Raw genomic sequence first — 22,049 nt, forward strand, 5'->3', positions numbered from 1 at the left:
AACGTCTATATCGAATTTATCCCGTGCACCTGACCCCGTACAAATTAACCAAGTGTTTTTACATTCAGCAGTGTCCTTCAACTTCTGTCTTGCGCGCAGATATGTGCAGGCTGCTTTCGCAAGTGTGATTGATGGCCGTCAATCAGTGTGCTTGCCTCTTTCTGTGCAGGGCTCGTCAAAATGGGAATCCATTGCGTGGCAGGCAGAAAAGTTGCTGTCAAGATTATCAATCGGGAGAAGCTAAGCGAGTCTGTTCTTCAAAAGGTACGTTGCTTCTTGCACTGTCCCTTTCCAAATTGCTCTCATGTGACTCTAACGTTAAGCTCCTACCCTTTTGAATTCCTCTCTTTTCTTCTTTTTTTCACTCAGGTTGAAAGAGAAATAGCTATTATGAAACTGATTGAACACCCGCACGTGCTTGGCCTCTACGATGTGTACGAAAATAAAAAATACCTGTAAGTACTTCGTTTCGGAAACGTTTGAGATTTTCTTGAATGCTCGGCATGTGCGTCAAATGTCTTGTTTTGGTTTTTTTTTTACCTACGATGCGTTATGTTTTGGCTATCCGACATATGTAACAAAAGTCGTTAGACTAAGATGAAATTCAATAAAAGGTAATACTGAACTACATTGATCCCCGTGAAAAAAGGTATAAGCCAGTCACGCTTCTCTTTCAATGCTCACTGGTGGGGGATTAGAGCGTAGAAGGGCTTGTACGTAATCGCCTTTTGAGCGTAAACAGAACGGTAGAATTACTTTCATAATTACATTTTTCATACCAACGTATTTCACGGAAATGATCCTATTACTGCGAAGCAGCGTGAAAAAGCTCGGCGTGTCGTTTTTTAAAAAAAAACGGGGGGGGGGGGGGGGGGGAATATAATACGACTGAGGGGAAAAAAAAAAACCTTACGCAACAAGAATTATTTGCAAGGTGGGACGCTATTTGCCTGAGACCTTTGTTTACTCGAGACGCGAGAACATTAACTTTACAGCATTTGCCGGATTCTCCTCGCTTAAGATATTGTTCTCATTGGCTCAGTGTCTGTTGCTACAGCTCGTTGCTATTGGGCACCTTATAGCATCAGCGCGTGGGAAATTCCACGCACACGCGTGTCTACTCAGCAGTGTTAACGTCACTGTTGACGTTAGCATTCATGCTGTTGTTCTTTCAAAACGTTAGCTCCCATACACACCTCCACACAGAGCACAGGTGCATACTGATTAGAGTGCGCGCGTTTTTGCCCAAGTAAAAAAAAAAACAATGACATGATTTTCTGTTTTAGCAAGAGCAAGTTACTAGCGGGGCGGTTCGCATCACCTGTAAACGATAGCGCTAAAAACACGCGTTACCATAGACAAAGAAACAGCAAACGCAGTAGCCACCATAATTTATCTATCTTTAATCAGCTATGTTTTTCGCATTGAGCAGATCAGAACAAAAGTGCAAATAAATGAAAATGCAGCGAACTCCGAACCATAATGAGCAAAAAAATTGATTTTTTTTTTAAATCGCATGGCCGGATTAAGGCACCTGGAAGAGCCGGTGAGATCAAATTACTTGCTTTGTCAGAAACCGGAAACTATGTGCCACTAGGATAGAAACATTTAACGGGGACGTAACTGGGAATGCGCTGTCCGCGAGGCAGTGTTACAAAAGGTACGCTGCCATGGGGGGAGGGCTTAAAAAGAGAGGGGGGGGGGGGGGGGTAGAGTGGGAGTAGGCGGCGCGGAGCCAGCCGGAGGTCCGGAACAAACCATTCTCGTAAAACAGGGGATGACTTTACTCATGGGCGAGCTTTCAAGATCACGCCAGAGTGCAACAGCAATATCGCTCGAGCTTGCCGAACTGACAAGCTTCGATGCCGAATCACCGGATCCGAACGGGGAGCAGGATGACTTCACGGGCCAGTGGACCGCGCCAGCAGTGGCGAGGAGGAGACACTTTTGGTTCGTTTCGTTATCTGCGCCGTCGATGCCGGACCGTGTCTTCTGTGGCGTGAAACTATTCTCGGCGCTCTGACGCCAGGCACGGTACTGTATGCGAGTCGCGGCAGGCGACCGAAATTGAGTGACGCGGCGACAGCTTGCGCCATGCCAGAAAAGGAAAAGAGGACTGCTTCGAGCGGGTTGGCTCTTAAATAACGCCCGTCGGCTTATTGTCACGGCAGGGACGAATTCAGTGAAAAAAGAGAGTTTCTTTTGCAGCGCTCGTTTTCTCCTGTGGTCTGTTGAGCCGCGCAGTCGAGAACCATCGCCGGGGGACAAAAAGAGACGCAATATATTGGCGCAGGGTAGACACAAACAGGAAGCCTGCTTGCGCATTGTCGTTAGCCATTGCGGTGGGCTGAGCTTCCAAACGCGAAATGTATTAACTAAAGTACGCTAGGCTACGCACTCAACTTTTCTTGGGAGAATTGCGTGATATCAGGTAGTTTTCGAGTTGTACTGTGGTACTTGCGTGTTCAAGAATAATCACGAAGCTGTTCCGCTATTTGACAATAAACACGTGCTTTGACACGTTCGAAAGGTACAGGAGCTTGTCACTTTATTGAAGCGAGCCGCAAGTGAGTTCGGCGGCTTTAGTTGAAGGGCTTTGTAAACACTTCCGTCCACAGCTATAAGTCGTTACATCGGCAGCAAACTGAATTCAGAGAGTGGCTATGCCTGTGTAAGATGCAGAAGACGTCACTACATTAGTTAAATATCTAATTTAGCTCTCTAACGTCCCTGCCCAAGTTGATCGCGGACCTGTCGCCACCGTTTCAGCCATACAACACACCCTTTCGATCCGTGAGATGAATAAATGTTTCAGAGTCATCTATTCATGAAAGTAATCTAATCATCTAGCCGAACTCATTTAGTCAAGAAGTCATGAAAAGTCATGAAAGGTGCGTTTTTTTTTTCCTGGTCCGTTCAGGTATCTCATATTGGAACACGTATCCGGTGGGGAACTTTTTGACTACCTGGTCAAGAAGGGTCGCCTGACGCCAAAAGAAGCTCGGAGGTTTTTCCGGCAAATAATCTCTGCACTCGATTTCTGCCACAGCCATTCGATATGGTATGTATTTGATGAGAGAAACTGATTTCAGTGCAGCATACTTGCGACCTTGGTGAAAAATTGATTTCATTGCCTGTGTTGCTAACAACCACTCATTTGAGCAGATAGACGAACAAAATTCCATCTGGGAACTCTCCTCGCGCGTGAAGATACGGCATCTTGAGAAAATTACAAGCGTAAACCAAGGTTGAAATGTTTTACTAACGCTGATATAACTTTTCTAAGGTTTAAACTGCATTGGAGTTAGCGATTCTAGGTCTCATGCTAACATCTTGCATATTTTTGCAGTAGTATTATTTATCTTGCTGCATAATTGATTAAGTATGACTCCCCCTTTCTAATCCAGCAACATTAGGGTTAAACCTCATGCTTAGCTATCTCATAGCTCATTAGTAAACTGAAGGCTATTCTGACTGCTCACAATGATTCCACCTTGCGTCTACCAATCTGTTCTTTCGCAAGGTAATCAATTAATGAAGACGCAAGGAATATTTTGAACTTGTTGTCACTGAGAACTCGATGAACATAGGTAAATAACGAGCAATTTCCTTTGCATTTTAAATGCATCTTCCCGGCTGCTACATCGGCAGAGAAACGCTCACTTACAACAGCGTATGAATCCGTGTGCCGTACTTTTCTGGCTCCTCGTCCAATCTTTGGATCTTTAGAGCAAAGGGCTAACTGACTCCTGTTGTTAAAGTTTGTTGCTGCGAACAAACCTTGAAGTTGATTACGCTTGCTTGTTTTTCCCCACCACAGTCACAGAGACCTCAAACCGGAGAACTTGCTATTGGACGAGAAAAACAACATTAGGATAGCGGATTTCGGCATGGCATCGCTACAAATGGAAGGGTCGATGCTGGAGACTTCCTGCGGGTCACCACACTATGCCTGTCCAGAGGTCATACGGGTAGGTACTTGCGGCCGACGCTGCGAAGGCATGGTCCACGAATATATGCACGCACAAAGGGTAAAGAACTCCCCCTAAGCAGAACGAAGTTGCAGCGATGTCTGCAATGCGCTCACCACCATCATCCATCAGATCGCCCACATTCAGGACCAGCTGAAACAAGCAGTACCTACATTCATTACTACACAGGACATATTCTCGATGTGCACTGTGGATCACACTTAGCGGGAACACTTAAGATTGTAGTTCTGTAACTAGTGCAATGCCGCCTGGGGCTATCTGACCTGAGGCGTGTTTTTACACTTCATGCATTCGCTTTGCTCAACCGGCTCACTTACGTCTGAACAGAACTGTTAGTAAAGCAATTTAACTAAATCCGCACAGTAACCGTGCAAACACAAAAAATAAGCCAATTCACAGTCTATTGCAGCGATAATTAAGGTGCGTGACGCTTAAGTAACAGCAGTCATTCAGACGTCAAACCCAAGAGCCTCTTGCTTGATGCAGAGCGCCATTAAGCTTGAATGCGCTGAGTGGTTACAAGGACGAAAAGAGACGACTGTACGTCTCGTTTCTACCTTGTAACCATTCAGCGCATTCAAGGTACGTGGCAATGCAATACCAACTAGCCTCTTTTGTCCCCCTATCATCAGAATAGCGGCTTCTGATATTGGATCATTAGACATTCATAGGCATTGACTAAGTTAATCACCGTTTTGCGCCTGACCAACACGCTTCCATTGCTTACCGTTTTTTGTTTTCCTGCTTCATTAATTTCTCTTTTTTTTTTTTCGTGTCTTGGCTGCCGTCAGCAGCGTACTTAAAACAAATATTTAGGAGGAGGCCCTGCAGCTTTCTGCAGGTGTCTTAAAACCAGTTTTTTCCTAATATTTTTTTTTATCCTGTGTTCTCCATCTGCAGGGCGAAAAGTACGACGGCCGAAGAGCGGACGTGTGGAGTTGCGGGGTTATTCTTTATGCTTTACTAGTGGTAAGTCCGTGCGCTGTGCAAACTTATAGCACAAGTGAAGCTAACACTATGTCAGGTCAAAACCATCAGCCATATTTGATAATTTCGTTGTTCAAAATAGCCAGTAACGTGTTTTCGACTGTAGCACAGTTGCAGCGCATGACGATTGGTTACTGTCATGATGACCTCCCAGAGTGTGTAGTTAAATGCGTTGCGTTATGGCTCATAGAAACTGGCTGCCGTCTCTATACTTATCAAAAGAGTTTTCCACTAACAAATGTTCGACCTCTGCCAGTGTGCAAGTTTTGAAGGAATAGTATTTGTTTAATACAGTTAAGCTGTCCGGCGACTCGGTGGGAATTCCGTAACGGCGTGTTCAGGACACATGCTTTAATTTTTGTAAAGCAGAGAGGCCAGAAAGCTTCTTCATTTGCTCCTAAATTAGTGTTACGATTTTATACTCAGCTAGAAGCCATGCTTGATTTAACCTTACTGCGTGTCTATTACGTAGGCTAGCCTGTATCATTTGTAGGCGTAGCCTTTTTCGTTAGCACGTGATTGATTTGCTAAACACAGCAAGCTGTCTATCACATGTATTCAAAGCAAATCGAATGCAACTTCCCCGTGGTGCAGCAAAATTGTCTGTTTGTGCGACAAGCGGCCATGGAAAAAAGATTTCGGGCTACAGCCAAGGTTTACTGCACTATTTCGAGATGTTCACTGTTGCCGACTCGATATTTGGTAGCTGTTTAGTGCCCATTTGATCTCGCTTGGAGCAGGTCATATGCCTATTTCACTTCGCCCTGTCAATGCATGATTGTTTACCTACACTGTCGAAGTGTAAGTCACTCTAGTTTTGTGGCACATACTTGAACTCTGGTATGTGACTATCGAATTTAGAGACCTGTGCCACAGACCTTCATTATTTGTAATGTTATGTGATCCTTATTATCCTTAAATCACATGTTCATAACAGATGAGATAACCTCAAGTGATTCCGTCTGCTTCCTTTCCTCTTTTTATTTTTATTTTGTCATAATATTGACCATAAAAAAATAGACGCTCCAGTGAAACAGTGTTCCCCATGTTCAGTGTTCATGCAGTCATCTGATGAAAGTCATCATCAGTGGGTTATAATATGTATGAGATGAGAAAAGGCCAGAAAGTAGCCCTGTGCTTGATAGAATAATACCTTGTGGCTGGCCCGCAAACAAAAATAGAAAGTACATTATAATCCTATGCGTGGCGGAGTGTTGTCATCCCCCTGTTCTGTTGTCGCAGGGTGCCTTACCATTTGACGACGACAATTTGCGCCAGCTGCTTGAGAAGGTGAAGCGGGGCGTTTTCCACATTCCGCACTTCGTTCCGCCCGAGTGCCAAGACCTGCTGCGCGGCATGATCGAGGTGAACCCGGAGAAGAGGCTCACGGTGGGTGGCTCCTCTCGCAGCCTTTTATCTGCCGTCCCACTGAGTGTTGTCGCCCGAATTCGTTGAATATTAAACTCCCATAAATTATGCGATATGCTGGCCGTGGCCGCAACTAATACATGCCTCTAGTGAGCACACATTTCACCGTTTATCGCCTTTCGCCCCATATTGTCGAGGAGCAATCCTGAATACTCTGCACTTCAATAAAAAATCCAGTGAGTTTTCGTTAATGTGTTTAAACCTCGCTACAGTTTGTTTATTTGTATTTTTGGGATGCAATCCACCCAGTAGCTGCTCCCGTTAGTTCTGATGCTGCAAGCCTAATTTATTGATAAAGCTTTAGTTAAGCCATAAAACGGTCACTGCCCGCCTTATGTTTTCTCACTTGTGTAGTCGACCTTCATTTTATATGTACAGGTATTCCGGATAAGCCATTCTTTAACGCTTATTTGACCAGCTGCAGTGAGTGAGTTCTAAGATTCAGATTTTAAGCATGGACTAAGAAACGTTTAACTTTACGTGCTGCTAATAATGGGACGAAAGTAATAAATATAATCTGAAAAAAAAAACCTTCCTTGCTTCGCCACTATGCAGCTGGCGAAATGCGTCATGAACATATACGCATCAATGGATATCTCTGACATGTGTGGCGCAGGGTAAAATGTGACCACCTGGATGGACTTATATCCCTCGAAGAGAATTAGCCGTGAAGTTTTTGTGCAACTGCATAATTCCATGGACGCTCACACAGTGCAATACAAGATACCACTGTGCTTCACAGTGGTAGCTTGGTAGTGGTAACAGTGGTAGTGGTAACTTAGCAAACATAGAGGGCTGTAAAGCGCACATTCTTACAATCGTTAGCATGGATATCCTGCCTGCATCTCTCTTTCGCTTATTTTGGGGCTGTGCTAACGGTGTTGATCATGACTACTCTCGACGTGCGGATGAAAAAGCCGGTAGCTCTTTTAAACGGCTTTTTTCTGAGTACGTTAGCAAGAGATGTGGAAGGTCGCCACCCACGATCCCTCATAGATTGAAAGAAAAAAATAAGATTGCAGTACCTCTCGTCTTCAAGAGTAAATGTATCTCGAAATGCCTTGCAGTACTGGCGTAGCGCTGTCTAGGATGTGTTACAGTTTGTGCTAGCCATATTTTTAAAATGGATCTCGTCAAGGTCATCCCAAGCCACGCCAAAAAGCACCACTTCCGCCCGCCTAGATGGAGCGCACAACAAGCCAGAGACGCACGCACTTTTATGCGCTCATGAGGTAGCACAGGCCTGAAAGCTTACTGTGTCCTGAGTCAACTTTACTGAACTACGTTTCAAGGTCTCGTCCTTGCCAAACACAATGACATCCGCGGCGCCGCTCGGACGCGACGGCGCGCGCGCCCCATACCACGCCTTGTTGCCGCCTTCACTCGTCATTTTTATGTTCGTTTTTCAGCCTCAAGCAGGAGCGCATACACAACCTTATCATATGAGTCACTTCCACCCTGGCGGGCGCCGCGTCTTGCGAGCCATAAGGGGATAGGATCCCTATAATACACAGCGCTACGCATTGCTGCCGGCTACACGATCTTCGCCACGACTGCAGAGCTTTCGAAGGCCCGCGCGGCGTGCTTCCGTTCGCGGAGAGCTGGTTCCTTCAGCGTGCGAAGCTATGTACTGTTCGGAAGGAAAGTTTCGGAAAGTTCTCTGCAGAAAGAGAAAGAAGGAAGCAAGAAAGAAGGAAAGAGAGAAATAAAGAGAGAAAGAAAGAAAGTAAGTAAGTAAGTAAGTGAGAAAGAAAGAAAGAAAGAAAGAAAGAAAGAAAGAAAGTAAGAAAGGAAGGAAGAAAGAAAGAAAGAAAGAAAGTAAGAAAGAAAGGAAAAAAGAAAGAGAGAAAGAAAAAAAGAAAGAAAAGAAAAGAAAGAAAGAAAGAAAGAAAGAAGGAAAGGAAGAAAGAAAGAAAGAAAGAAAGGAGGAAAAAAAGAAAGGAAAGAAAGAAAGAAAGAAAAAGAAAGAAAGTAAGAAAGAAAGAAAGAAATAGAGAAAGAAAAAAAGAAAGGAAAGAAAAGAAAGAAAGAAAGAAAGAAAGAAAGAAAAAGAAAGAAAGAAAGAAAGAAGGAAAGAAAGGAAGAAAGAAAAAGAAAGAAAGAAAGAAAGAAAGAGAGAGAAAGAAAGAAAGAAAGAAAGAAAGAAAGAAAGAAAGAAAGAAAGAAAGAAAGAAAGAAAGAAAGAAAGGAAGAAAGAAAGAAAGAAAGAAAGTAAGTAAGAAAGGAAGGAAGGAAAACGAAGAGTCAAAGTGAATAAGTGTTTACTGCAAATTATCTCGAGAACCTGAGAGCCATGCCGCGGCAGAAGCAGCCTCCTCATGTGTACAAAGACATTTCCGGCCCGTCCTGACACGGCTCGCATCAGCTTTCCGACTCTCAAAAGCGCAGCCCAGGCGAGCCCATAGAACGCCCCCTCATCGCTTTCGACTAGCACCGAATCGTGTGGCGGCGCCGAATTTTCAAACGAAGAACTGGACAAAACAACACGCAGAAATGAAAAGAAATTGTCCGTAATAAAGCAAAAAAAAAAAGGGACCCCACTCATACCGACACATGCGAACCCTTCATTGTATACGCGTGGCACTCGCTATTTCGATTCCCCACGACCGTAATATCGGACGCGACCGATACGAAAAAAAGCGACTCCCCCGCCGTATCAAATTCTCGTCTGGAATGACACAAATAACAGCGCGTCGCGCGCGTCGCCGGCCACTGCTCTCTGAATGCGCTTCCGCGTTTGTTTTGATTCCGCGCCATGATCTCCATACGAGGTTTGGATGAAACCTGGCCCCCAGCCAGGGTGGGACTCCGTTTTGGTTGTGGCTCGCGCTGTGCACTGCGCACGGTAAGAGGACTTTGGCAAATATTTTCCCGAGTGGAGCGACAAGCTTCCGATTCGAGTGGGGAGCCTGTGCTGTACGCGGGGAAAAGTTGTAATAACGCAGTCGAGTTTATTGTTTTTTTGTTCGCTTATGGATGACAGTATGAGCGGAATGCGACAGGCGATCATATTCTTTTGAGTTCAGTATCAAAGTACTGGCTTGGACTACGAACAAGAATTTATACTACTTTATAAGTCTCTCAATCATTCCCTGGAAGCCCCTGGAGAGAAAAGTGCTTTTAAAATAAAGAAGCGCCGGTATTGACTCCCTGCTCCCTGTTTAAAAAGGCATCATATTAATCAGAGAGCATCAGACGCAAAATATTGAAAGCAATATTAATAATTATCAATCAGATGTACTAAGACGATATCAGGGCCACTGAGTGTAGGCTAAGAAACGAATTTTTCAGGTTGCGAGTATGATCCCGCCAGCGCTTACATCTTTATCGTCATCAGCAGCATCATCATCATCATCATCATCAGCCTAACTACGCTCACTGCATGAGAACGGCCTCTCCCATATCTCTACAATTACCCTACCCTGTGCCAGCTGCGTCCACCGTATCCCCGCAGACTTTTAAACTCATCCGCCCACCTAACTTTCTGCCGCCCCCTGCTACGCTTGCCTTCCCTACAACAAATTAAAATTCAGAGACGGCTCGCCTCTCAAAAAGCTTACAATATTGCATATTTTACGCCCTCCAATACATTAGACATATGTGGAAACTATTTTCGGAAATATCTTCATTTACTCGTCCTTTTCAGCCGGCTGATACTGAGCAAGTAACAGACGTAACAGGTGGTCAATTTGAGTGGTTTACGTGAGAATCAAGCAGTAGTTCGTCGCCCAAACCACACAACATCAATAATTTACAATCAAATGTACGAAGACGATATAAAGGTTGCTAAGTGCAGGCTAAGAAACGAATTTTTCAGGTTGCGAGTATGATCCCGCCAGCGCTTACATCCTTATCATCATCGTCTGCAGCATCATCATCAGCCTGACTACGCTCACTGCAGGAGAAAGGCCTCTCCCACATCTCTGCAATTAACCCTGTTCTGTGCCAGCTGCAGCCACCCTATCCGTGCAGACTTAACCTCATCCACCCACCTAGCTTTTTGCCACCCTTTCTTCACAAAGGAAAGCGGTGAAAGCGCTCCTGAGATTCTTAAGGGACTCGGGGTTGTATTCCCGTCTATAATCTTTAGGTTTTCAGTGCGCGCCCTCTGTCTCCGTGACATAGTGGTCGCTGGACACTTGGAAAACTCATTTCATTGCCACACTTTTTCCTTTCTTCCCCTTTGTTCCCCTCCCCAAGTTTAGGGTAGCCTACTGGGCATCGCCTGGTTAACCTCCCTGCCTTTCCGTCCATTTCGCTCTGTCTCTCTCTCTCTTGACACCCCTTGCTACGCTTCCCTTCTCTAACAAAAATTCAGAGACGGCTTTCCTCTAAAAAAACTTACAACATTGCATGTTTCCTCCCCCTCCAGTGAATTACACATATGTGCAAACTATATTCGAAAATATCTCCATTTACTCATTCTTTTCAGCTGGCTGATACTGAGAAAGTAACAGATAGTCAATATGAATGATTTGCATAAATATCAAGCAGCAGTTCTTCGCCCATACCGCATGTATTTCGAGGGCTCAAAGTGTAGTCAAGTGTAGTAGTCCACCCTGGTGTAGTTAAGAGCTTGAGTTGTGCCTGCATTAATACCTCTTCCCACAAGTAGTGACGACGGAAGAATGACTAAAATTTACCTGCACCATTTTTACTGCGCAAACATGTTGTAAGTGGTACTGAGTGCGTTAAGATGCGGAGTTATCTATACATCGAAACACAATCGGGATATGCAGAGGACGAGGCATTTCTCTCCAGCTGCTGAGCTTTCCTATAGGCTCATACGCACGTGCTGCTTTCTTTTAAAACACCTACCGCAATATAGGCAAGTAGCATTGTTGATCGGTATACAGCTGGTTTCCATTACTCCTGACACTGCGTTTAACCTGCCTGCTGGACGGCACAAAGCGAGAGGCGCCAGAAGGATTCCCCGAAACTTGTCTCGGCCGGTCCGATCCGGAGTCGTTTTATGGAAGCGAAGCGGTCCCGCCCTGTGGATAGAGATGGGAAAGGGAAGTCCCGACCGCTACCCTGATACGCGATGTGAAAGCACCCCAACTTCCGCTCCGCGCCTCAGCTAGGCAACGCGAGCGAAGCTGCTTTGGTATCGATCCAACGACGGCGCCAACGGGACGCCGGTATGGTGGCGCCATCTTTCGCCACTTCCCCGAAAACAGAACGGGTGAGCGATAGAGGCAGTGGGGGAAGTTCGCAGCAAGAAGTAAAGGCGGGGGGGGGGGCAAGTTGAAGGAGGAAACTGTCGGAATCGGGAGGCTGGGAGAAGGAAGAGTACGGTAGCGTAGTTAAGAGTAAGGGAAAGATGGAGGCAGCGAAGATAATGTGTCGCAATGTGGCAACGAGAAAGTCATCAGGCGGAGTCGGAGCGCATGGTCATGTGAAGCCATTTTCCTGCGCTGGTAAAAATTACGACGGACGACGTCCTTCCACTGACGCAAGACGACAAGCGCTTGGTTGCGACATACGCTCGGCTCCCATCTCCAACGTCACCTCACCTTAATTTCGCACCATGCTCGTTTGCTATAACTTGACGCTTACTCATTTTGTTCTTTTACTTTCGGAACAAGCGTTAGATGGGCCAGCTTGCTGTGATCTTTTATTAGGCTACTTAGATGCGTTCCGCAACTCGACCGCAACTGTTATGAAACTTCCTCACATGTTGGACATGTGTAAGCAGCCGAGGGAAGAAGGAACCTGCATTCTAAGCTCTACATTCTAAATTCTAACCTCAAAAAGATCAAAAAATGGACTTAAGCGCTTATATTGCTTCATCGTCTGCCTTTCGAAGTTTCGATTTGTTTGTTGTTGATCGCGCGCATTCTCTCATGGCGGTCCATCAATCACTTGTTTTCAGTTTCTTTGTCGTTGTAAAATGCAACTCACCTATGTTCTTGATGTATGCACGCACCCCTGCTCTTATTGCCAATAGGCAATTGGCAGTAATGAATCAATAAAATAAATTACCAGGCTGACTAAAATATTTGTGTGGTGGGCTATTCCGTTACTTGCCAAGAAAATTTAAATCAGCACTGAAAATAAAGAGAACGAGGAAGAATCAGCTGTCGTATCGTTACAGTGTTCCTTCGTCATCCTCATTTTTTCGTGCTGCCTTAATGTTTAGGATAATCAAGGTCTCTAATAAAAATCCTGTGAGCAATGCTGTGAAGGTTTCCCGTAAACATTTTCTCCCAGTGATACCTAATATCTAACGTAAATATTACCATTTATTATCTGCTATTATGCAATACGCAGAGACTAAAGTGCTGGACTCCGTATGCATCAGGTCAAGGACAGATGAACAGTAATCTCGCGTTGTAAGACGGTGGCGCGTCATCTCTAGTAGCAATTTTCTAAATCAATTAATAAAGTAAGATATACCCTTCACTTAACACTGATGCCGGGAGCGTCAGTGGTGCGCGAACCTCCGAAGTGTTCGAATCAGTATGTGATATTCGCTGAAGGAACTGTACAGCAGGGATGGGAACCATTTGGAGGAAAGTGCACAGTTAGATTCGTTCAAAGTATATAACAGTACGCATTAAAGATTACCTGAAGTTTTGAGTAACTTTTTTTAATCTCTCCATTAATTGTCGGATGGTTACCAAATACTGAACAGTCACAACTACAAGATATTTTTTGGCAAGAATTTCGAAAATAGCCCTCTTTCGACACACACGGCATAAGCCACGACAACCTGTGTTTAGATGAATGCGACAAAAGTCGACTGCAGTCCACTTTTTGAGGGGAAGTGTTTTAAAAACGTCGAGGAAGAGAGTAGAGGACGAGTCACGCCTTTACTTCTCGAAACCTCAAAGCCGACCCGGGAAAGAAATCCTGAAGACTACATGCGTTTCTGTTTATTTTCTTCTAAACTGCTAACTTTTGGACGCAGCTGGCGGATGTCACAAAGCATCCTTGGGTTACTGCGTGAGTATCGTCTCCAAAAAATAAGTATCATACCTGAGCAGATCTAGATCTGCCTTAATTAATTTTTGTGTGTAATTATATTTTTTGAATTCGTTTCGTTTTAAGTATATCAGAGAGGAAGTCAGTGGTGCATTACTAATGTGATGTGGGATTCTATTGATGTCAATTTTTCCTGCACTGCACCGCTAAAAGTCTAAGTAGCTTAATGTGCCAAGGGAAAGCCATAACTTCATACCAAACGGCATTAAAAATGCCGAACACGCAAAAGAGCTCTGAAAGTAAAATTAGGACTACAATCACGAAAGTTAACGTGCAAAATTATTGTGCATTGCTTTGTTATCGCAGCTCCGGAATGACATTATATACAATAAAATTTCGAAATGTCGATGTCTGTTACTAAATATATCTTAGTGTGCAGAACAACACTGAGTTTAATTTTTGCCATTATCTTTCAGCGGAAGCAAGACAGAATTGGAGTTGGAGCTGCCCATGAAGGAAGTTGTACAAGTAAGTTAAAGAACAGCTACTGTACTGTACACGTGCATTCGAAGTCAGCGCATCTTACGCCAGAAGCAGCCAGCAAGCAACCTGTAAAACAAAGAAAATCATAAAAGACTTTTTTGCTAACTGTGCCACGTTAACTGTTCGTGTTAAACTCTTAGTCTTCCATCCTGCAAAAATACAAGAAAACGCGGATTTATGTCTTTTTAATAGCTATTAAGTTTCTCAGAGCTAGCAACACCGAAAACGTTTGGAGATATCTCCTGATAAAGGATTATCACAATGCGTCCTTATATATAGTTGCCTCATCATGGCCTAGCCATTCGCCCGGAGTACACGTTGCTTTCGTTATGACATAACCGTTGTACATTCGCGATAATAAGTATGCCAGTATGCGCTCCTGTGCAACGTTTCGGTGCCATAATTGTGTAACTGTTCGATATGTGCTGAAATGTATGTTGTCTTGTTTCTCATTGAACTTGGGCAAATTCTCCGTGAGGAGCACTGCTCAGCCTTGCACAAGCGTACTGTCATTGCGTAATGTGTTTTAAACCACAGTCCTGCATTAGGAAAGTTCTTTGTCGTTTCAACATGACAAAAACCATTCGGAAGTGCCTCAAGCTCCTACTCACATCACGATAGGATAAACTTTATTTGCTCTATTTTAGAAGTTATTACTGTCGACAGAGGTCGGCGCCCCTATTCCAGGGCACCGCTGATGAACTGAAAGCAGGGACTCGAGTATATGTGAAACGAGGATGAAGTTATGTATAACCGTCAAAAAAATCTCCTTTTGTTGTCTTGGGGCGTCTAACGCTGCTGGTGCCTACGGATTTTGCTTAATCTGTTTTTACTGGACCTATTTATTTATAAGGGTTGAATTACATTGGACTGAATTACATTACATCGCAAGGGAAGCCTGCATATAGTATACAACCCCAGAGAACTAACGCGTAATCTTTTCTGGCACTTTTACGCAGACCCACATCATTCCTTGCGTGGACGACATCGACCCGGACGTCCTGACCAACATGACTTCTTTAGGTTGTTTCAAGGATAAGGAAAAGCTAGTCAAAGAGCTTCTTTGCACGACGTGAGTAACCACTTACGCTTCCCATTTTCAAGATAAATGCTGTGCTTAGCGGCAAGGCCACGCGTCAGAAAAATTCCACAGCCATCTCCTCTGCAAGAGCGTTCGTAATGTATGCCATGCATATATACTAAGGTTTGGGAGCATCAGTCCTTCTCATGCTAGAGAATATTCAATACCGCTTCTGCAGAAACACAAAATGCTATGAGCAGATTAGCCCCCCTCCTCCCATCTCCCCCATTCGCCAGAAATGGATTCTTCTGGTCACACTGAGATTTAACATGACGTTCTGAGAGTAACCTCGTTGTGATCCTCTCAGCTGCGGAAAGGCTATGCCTCCGGAAAATGACCGTAACTTTGAGTACTATTGGTACCGGGATTGGACGTGCCTTGTCCGTGAATTCAAAAGTGTAAGCCCTTCAAAATTCATTACTACGGCTTCTACAGAATCCTACCTCAAACAACAGGCTTAAGACGAGAACAATTTCTCCTCGGACAACGGCATACGGAAGTGACGGCAGTAGCGGAGTCCTAAACAGCCGCGGCTACCGCGGTTCTCACCTCGACTCTTTTATTCAACGCCAGCCAATGTGCATCGTGCTAGCGAGCGTTGGACACGAGGATCTTCTTCCAGTTTATGCCCTCTTCTTCTACGTGTGCCCTCTGCTGCAATACTGTATGTGGAACTTTCTCTGATCGCCGCAGTGGCCGCGATTCTTGTGAGCTAAGTAGTCTTGAAAGTGGCTGCTTTTTGTGGAGGTTTTAGTGCACCTATAGTGCGCTACTTCTGGACTCCGGAGAACTGAAAGGCGTCCGAGAGCCTATATTCTTGTCGGCTACCTTTGGTGTTTATTTTTGATATATTAACGAACAAACAGGAGGCTAAAAGCGCTGCAGAAACGTAAAAAGATTTTAATCACGTTACCAAACCAGTTTGTCAGCGGTAAAAACTTACACAAAGGCTTCGGCCGCGTATTTAATACTGTTGTTACACGGGCACTCCCGATCCCGATCGAGCGCGATTCCAATTGTAGTTCCGTGCACGCCTGACATGAGACACTGCTGCACTGTCCCATTCGATACCAGTAGGCCAGTTGGCCAGCTAAACGACAGGTGGTTGTAAATGGTGGTTGTAAATTCACAGTGTGACCAAAATTTTAGAAATCGAGCCGCACTGAATAAATAATAAAAATTAGTTTAAAATGCCAAACCGGTTATAGCACACCCTTCTGCACGTTTAATTTTTTATTTTTGCATTTGAATGTTTTCTGAGCATAAGCGTACCAGCCCTCGATCGCACTTCAGGAACCGGATAGGGGACGAGCGGGATCGGCCTCGATTGCGATAGAATTGGGTATGTAGCAACGCTGGAACTGCATTGACTTCGATCCCGATCGTCTCGATCACTATCGGAGGTGCCCATCTAATAGCAGTATAACGTTCGTCTTAGCGCTGCCGCCGGCTATGACTGCAACCTGTTTGACACAGACGGAGTACGTCTACGGCCGACATGGTCGTGCAGAAAATAGAGACGCAGTTACGTACTTTAGGTGAATCTAGTGGTCGTGTTGGAGGGTTATTCGCAGACTTTAAGGCAACACGTTTATTGTTCTTGCCATAGGCTTGGTAACAAATATCCATAATTTCCCTTTCCACCTTTTTCTTTTTCAGGCATAACACGGAGAAAGTAATCTACTTTTTGCTCCTTGATCGCAAACGGAGAAAACCATCGTACGAAGATGAGACCGAGATTATTATACGCAACCGGTCTGAATCGGGTAAGGAGAATCGACGTAAGTCGTCGGCCAATTTGTACCTTTGCTAGGGCTAAACTTAACCAATTCTATGAGGAGAAACTGATTAATTAATAGCGACTGAGGCTGTCTTGCTTAGCGCAGAGCATATGATAAAGTAATTGAGCCAATGTTAGAAAACTAGAGGAGGAGCCGAGTCTAAAACAGGGTTACTGCAGCTGAATTGTTTTTTTTTCCTTGTTTTCTTCTTTCTTGAATTCCTTTATTGCGTCCTTCATTTCATTAATCCTTTTCCTTCCTTCTTTCTTTCACTTACTTCTCACTTCTGTCCTTACTTCCCTTCATCTTTCCTTTATTCTTTCTTCTTTCGCATGACAAAGTTAAGCATGTTTTTCCGCATGACTGCAGAGCTGTTCCTAATCTCACAGAAATCCGCCATCGTGGTTTTAAGTAATTAGTAGGGCTTGCTTTCTTCTCAGTCAAAAAGTGATAAAGGCTAATGGCTAAGCTTGTCGGCAATGACAGCTAAGTGCTAAACTTCCCTCTGTAATAGAAGCTGTTGCTTGTGGGCTGCCGAGAAGCATACCAACCCTTAGTTCCACAAAAATATCAAGTTTTTGTGAGAAAAACACTAATTGTGGTGGAGAGTGACAGGGTGCAGCTTAATAAGAGCATTTCGCATTTCGCATTTGGTCCCTTCGCAAATGTTAGTTGCTGTATAAGCGGGCTCATCAATGTCTTTTAATGACTCGCAGCCTGTTATCTGGCTACGTTGCAGATGTCGGCATCGGCCTCTGTGCTCCCCCTCTCAATGAGAGGTTCTGATGCCAGAGCGAAAGAAATAACATGTCACTATGGGCTAGTGCTGGAAAGCTAAGCGGTTTGCGCAGCTGCACGAAGCAACTCTTCGTCTTAAAAATACCGCATCAGGCTTGGACAGGCTCCCGTCATGTATCAGGCTTGAACGAGGACCTAGTGTGGGTCACTACGCTTGTTTTAAGGGACACTGAGTAAAAACTGAAGCTAGCCTGTATTGATAAGATGTCACCGCAGTGGTGGCATTAGACATCACGAACATACGCATGACTGGTATTTGTAAGCTGCAAAATCTACAAGCTACATGATATTTTTAGCCTTATATGCCATCTGTGCGCCCAGAAACAAGACCGGGCTTAGAGGGTGAGCACTACATCGATGTGCGCTCGCTACAATTCAATAACACTCAAACAACACAAAGAAAAACCCAAGCCACACCATTTCGCTTCAAAATATTTATCTCACTATTTTCAGAACGAAGGTATAGTAAACGCAGTCCTACTTCTAATCATATCAGAAAGTGTATTTTGAGACTGCCGATCACGGAGGCCACCTTTACGAGATGCCGAATGTAAACAAGCGTTGCGTGTCGCGAAGTCGTTTGCCATGGCGTCACTCACTGGATGAGGAAATTTGTGACTGATGGCCTGTCGTAGAAAATTGGTCACAGAGCGACTGCCCATAAAAGTCGCTTTTAGACTTGGCAACCGTGTAGCGAATTGACAAAAGCCACTCTCCCGACCTTCGCTACTTGAGGATGTAGGCTCGTCCTAATTCTCACAAAGTATGCACTCTGCGGCACTGTACATAGAAGTGGTATGCGTTCAGCTAGGACGCTTAGGCTCTTCAGCAAGCCTGCTGCATGCACATCTGTCGCCCTCTCCCTACATATTCTGTGTGGTAACTAAGACTGCTTGTAGTAACTAACTTACGTGTTGCTGAGGCGTAGTAATTTGAATGAGTGTTCATTTTCTGCCTGACGCTGGTTTGTGCAAGGCAAGGCTGCTGTGTTCCTTTCATGCGAAATTGCGGTGTTTGACCACCGCATTTCGCCTTTTGCGCGACTAATATTCACGAGCCCATTGACATTGTCACCAGATGCCTATTGCCTAAGAGTAACATGCAAAAGTAGGTCACACTCCATTGGAGACTAGCGAAATGAACGGATAAGGTTTTATCGCTTTAAGACTACATGAACGCTGTGTAACGTTACAATGCAGTTATATTAGAATCTTAGTCTCGCGACTGCGCTTTCAGAGTGATTAAATATGTTCTGGTCATGTCACCTTATCCGAGTGCATGCACTGTTCAATCCTTGTTCTTCTTCTGGCCTTCGCCGCTTTATCTTTCGAGCATATATTATGCCTTATTTAAATTTAAATGACAAGGAAAACGAAGATGTGGATTCAGATGTTATTGCGCTAAAAGATTCCTAGGACTTTTATCTCTCGACGCCGAAGGCCTCTCACAGACGTATTTCATTCCGGGATATTGCTTTCTGATACAAAGTACGCGATGAATCACTTTATGAGCCAAAGTTCTTGGACATGGCAGTTTGAGCAATCGAGATGTTTCTTTTTTAAGAGCAATGATAAATATTTTTTCGAGTATACGTACCAACACTTGCTCTAACACTTTGTTTGCGACAGCTGATCCTCCCCGCAAGAGAGTGGACACGTGCCAAGTGAACGGAAGGTCGGGACCACGGTGAGTGCTATTGCATTATTTATGAAGGATGACTCTGCAAAATATTTCCACTGAAGGACATAACGTTTACATTGATCTCCAGCGCATATACTTAAGGAAAGCTTCCGTTAGGAAAATAAAGCGTGTTTCACTGCGACGCGCTGTTCAGTGCGTCGTCATGCATTTTGCGTTTTGCACTTTCGTATTCCTAACACGATCAGGATTCACAAATACGCCACTCACCGACCCTCATAGCCACCGATCATACACCTAGTAAGATTACGTTCCTAGTACGTAAGGCGTCTCGTCATGTTCGCAGAGTGGTATTCTCTTCTGTGTAGATCAACATTTACTTATGCTTTATTAACTCATAGGCGTCACCCCGATCTCACTGTTAGCACATTGTTGAGCGTTTCAAAGCCCAGAGATTTATGTTTTTCGCTCCTTTGAGTTTGTCTCAGTGCATTCTCTTGCGAAAGAGAACAGAGAGGTTCCTCTTGTGCTCCATATATCCATATAGAGACCTCATATTGATGCCTGCTTTGCAAACAGCGCCGGCCAGCGTTTTCACCTTAGGAGTTGCAGATACTTGAATTCACCCCCTAACCCCCTTCCACAACCTATACCACGCTAAGAGCTGCGTGCACTGCATACATATTTTCACTGACACTCGCAAAGCAAACAGCACAGTGACATTGGGCCTCACCAGGTAAGGTTAAATATGTAGCGGGTATCTGGAGCACCTTTCCACTTTCAGCGGATAAAAATAAAAATGTACTTAGCATGAATGCTTCGGCTGAGATAATTTGGGTCAAACGCTTTAAGTGGCAAATGACTGATCCGCATTTGCTTTATTTTCACATATAGGTATTCCTTCGACATGCTGAGCGATGGATCACCGATTACGCCACGGCGATATCCGTACGGGTAAGCATCTTGAACATTAGGCAGCATAATTGGAAACTGTTGAAACAGAAAGACACACACATCCTATTTAGCACCAAGCAGATGCATGTTCTTGAATCTGTGCGCTTTTTTTCTTCTTGTAGATAGCATTACACTGAGCTGACCGATTTTATGCATTAACTTAGTTGAAGTGATGTAATGTGAAACAGCAGTAAATAACTCTCTTAACGCTGACCTTGTTTTGTTGTTTTATGTGCATTGAAGACCCTCTTGGCGGCAAAGCATTCACAAATTCTTCGTCTTATCTCGTCCTCAACAGTGCTATAGTGGTTTATGTTGAGCCCAGATATCCTGCGCAAGAAGACGGGTTTGGCATCGCGTGAATTACGACAAGGAACTCGACGTGAACGTTCGTGTCAACAGATGAGCTCTATTCGTAGCCAGTATGACTCTGGCAAACACGCATATCCATGACCTTGACACTGCTAGATGAACTCGATGAGGGTCCTGCGTTTTCACAAAGTACCAGTACGCGGTGCTCTCCATCACCGAGTACGGCGGGATGGATCCGCACTACATTTGCCTGGAGTATATAAGCGGCGCGGTAGGAACATCGATCTCTGAGAGTAGGACACTGTATAAGCATACGACACACACAATGACTCTCATACATCATCGCCCTGTCAGTGCGTTACGTAGAGGAGCGACACGAATCAGCGCGAGTGACATCGAGAAACCGGTTCGCGACACGACCCTCAGCGGCGCATGGCCGGTGACGGGTGAAGAACCTCGTCACGACGAAATTGGCGGCCAGGTGTCTTCGGCTGCATGCGCCGCACTGTTGACAAACTCTAACGGCTGACAAGCAGGACGCTGAGCCCCGAGGAGCCAATTTGTGCCCGACACCTGCCGTGGTGGTGTTTACTAATGAAGACTCGTTGTGCCGCCGAGCGTCCGTAGCATCATCGGTTGCCGGAATATCTTTTATACACGCGGTGTCGTTATCTCTTTTTTCTAAAATCAAAACTGTTAAGTCGTGTCAAGTTTCTCCTTACGTATTTTTCACACAAAAAAGTGAAGTTTTTGCAATTACAAACAGATGGTGTACTTGAAACTACGGTGAGGATGCGCGTACCCAAAGGGGTCTTCCGCGTTTTTCTGCGCAATTTTTACAAGCATTCATGCGAACTAGACCAGCAGTCAGTTTTAGCAAGTTGCATCATTCTCATTCTTTCTCCGGTACAGAATTTAATGCAACTTATGACAGCTGTAAACTCCTACGTAGTTTATCGAGGCGACGTTGTTCCTTTATGATTGGTGGCATGGATGAATGAGCTTGGTAAAGTTACAAATATGCTATCGGGATCCTTCGTATTGCCTTTACATCAGTTACAAAAAACCATAAATGAGTGAATTAGTCTTGTCTTCCATCCTTTCTGATTCTTCTCAGCATAATAAATTCTACAATTCGAAAACTTGTCCTACAGCACACAGATGCAAGAAAAAAATGCTTCTTCAGTTGTTGGAAACAAGAAATATCTTGCAACACTCTCCTTAACAAGCTGTCAAGTGCAGCTTTTTAGCTTCACTACGTAATGTAGTTCCCATAGGAAGAGCTGATCATATTAAAGACCAGGATTATCTTGATTCTGTAACAGTACCTTTTTTGAAAGACTGGAACTGACGCACGCAGGCTACATTTCAAATCCATAAAGCGCGCCCCAACACTTCTTCAGTGTTCTGTTGCTTTTACTTTACTTAATTCTCCCCTTGAGCTTTCCTTCCCTCTAATGTTCTACAACACTCCTCAGCGTATGTGCCTGCTTTGCGTCATGCAAATAGGTCATACTAAACACGAAAAAGCCACCAGCAGCACTGGTTACTGAAATACGTAGGATTACAATCTTCCTCATTCATCCGACTAGTTTGGTAGCGGCATAC

General features: G+C 44.5%; 1 protein-coding gene across 2 annotated transcripts in view; it reads left to right on the forward strand.

The window, feature by feature from the left end:
- The window catches only part of LOC149372772 (serine/threonine-protein kinase BRSK2-like), a 114,730-nt gene that overhangs the window by 70,789 nt on the left and 21,892 nt on the right, over positions 1 to 22,049 (forward strand). The window contains exons 2-13 of one of the 2 annotated variants that reach the window (XM_089567317.1): positions 170 to 264; positions 370 to 455; positions 2,921 to 3,061; positions 3,821 to 3,971; positions 4,893 to 4,961; positions 6,222 to 6,368; positions 13,321 to 13,355; positions 13,811 to 13,862; positions 14,837 to 14,949; positions 16,618 to 16,739; positions 19,166 to 19,223; positions 20,070 to 20,129. In XM_089567317.1, the coding sequence (XP_089423443.1) occupies positions 170 to 264; positions 370 to 455; positions 2,921 to 3,061; positions 3,821 to 3,971; positions 4,893 to 4,961; positions 6,222 to 6,368; positions 13,321 to 13,355; positions 13,811 to 13,862; positions 14,837 to 14,949; positions 16,618 to 16,739; positions 19,166 to 19,223; positions 20,070 to 20,129 (1,129 nt within the window). The remainder of the gene's footprint in view (positions 1 to 169; positions 265 to 369; positions 456 to 2,920; positions 3,062 to 3,820; positions 3,972 to 4,892; positions 4,962 to 6,221; positions 6,369 to 13,320; positions 13,356 to 13,810; positions 13,863 to 14,836; positions 14,950 to 16,617; positions 16,740 to 19,165; positions 19,224 to 20,069; positions 20,130 to 22,049) is intronic. The other variant, XM_089567318.1, reaches the window with a different exon arrangement.

Source organism: Amblyomma mixtum, chromosome 1 (genome assembly GCF_055824585.1).
Source record: "Amblyomma mixtum isolate Tamu chromosome 1, ASM5582458v1, whole genome shotgun sequence".
Classification (NCBI taxonomy): domain Eukaryota; kingdom Metazoa; phylum Arthropoda; class Arachnida; order Ixodida; family Ixodidae; genus Amblyomma; species Amblyomma mixtum.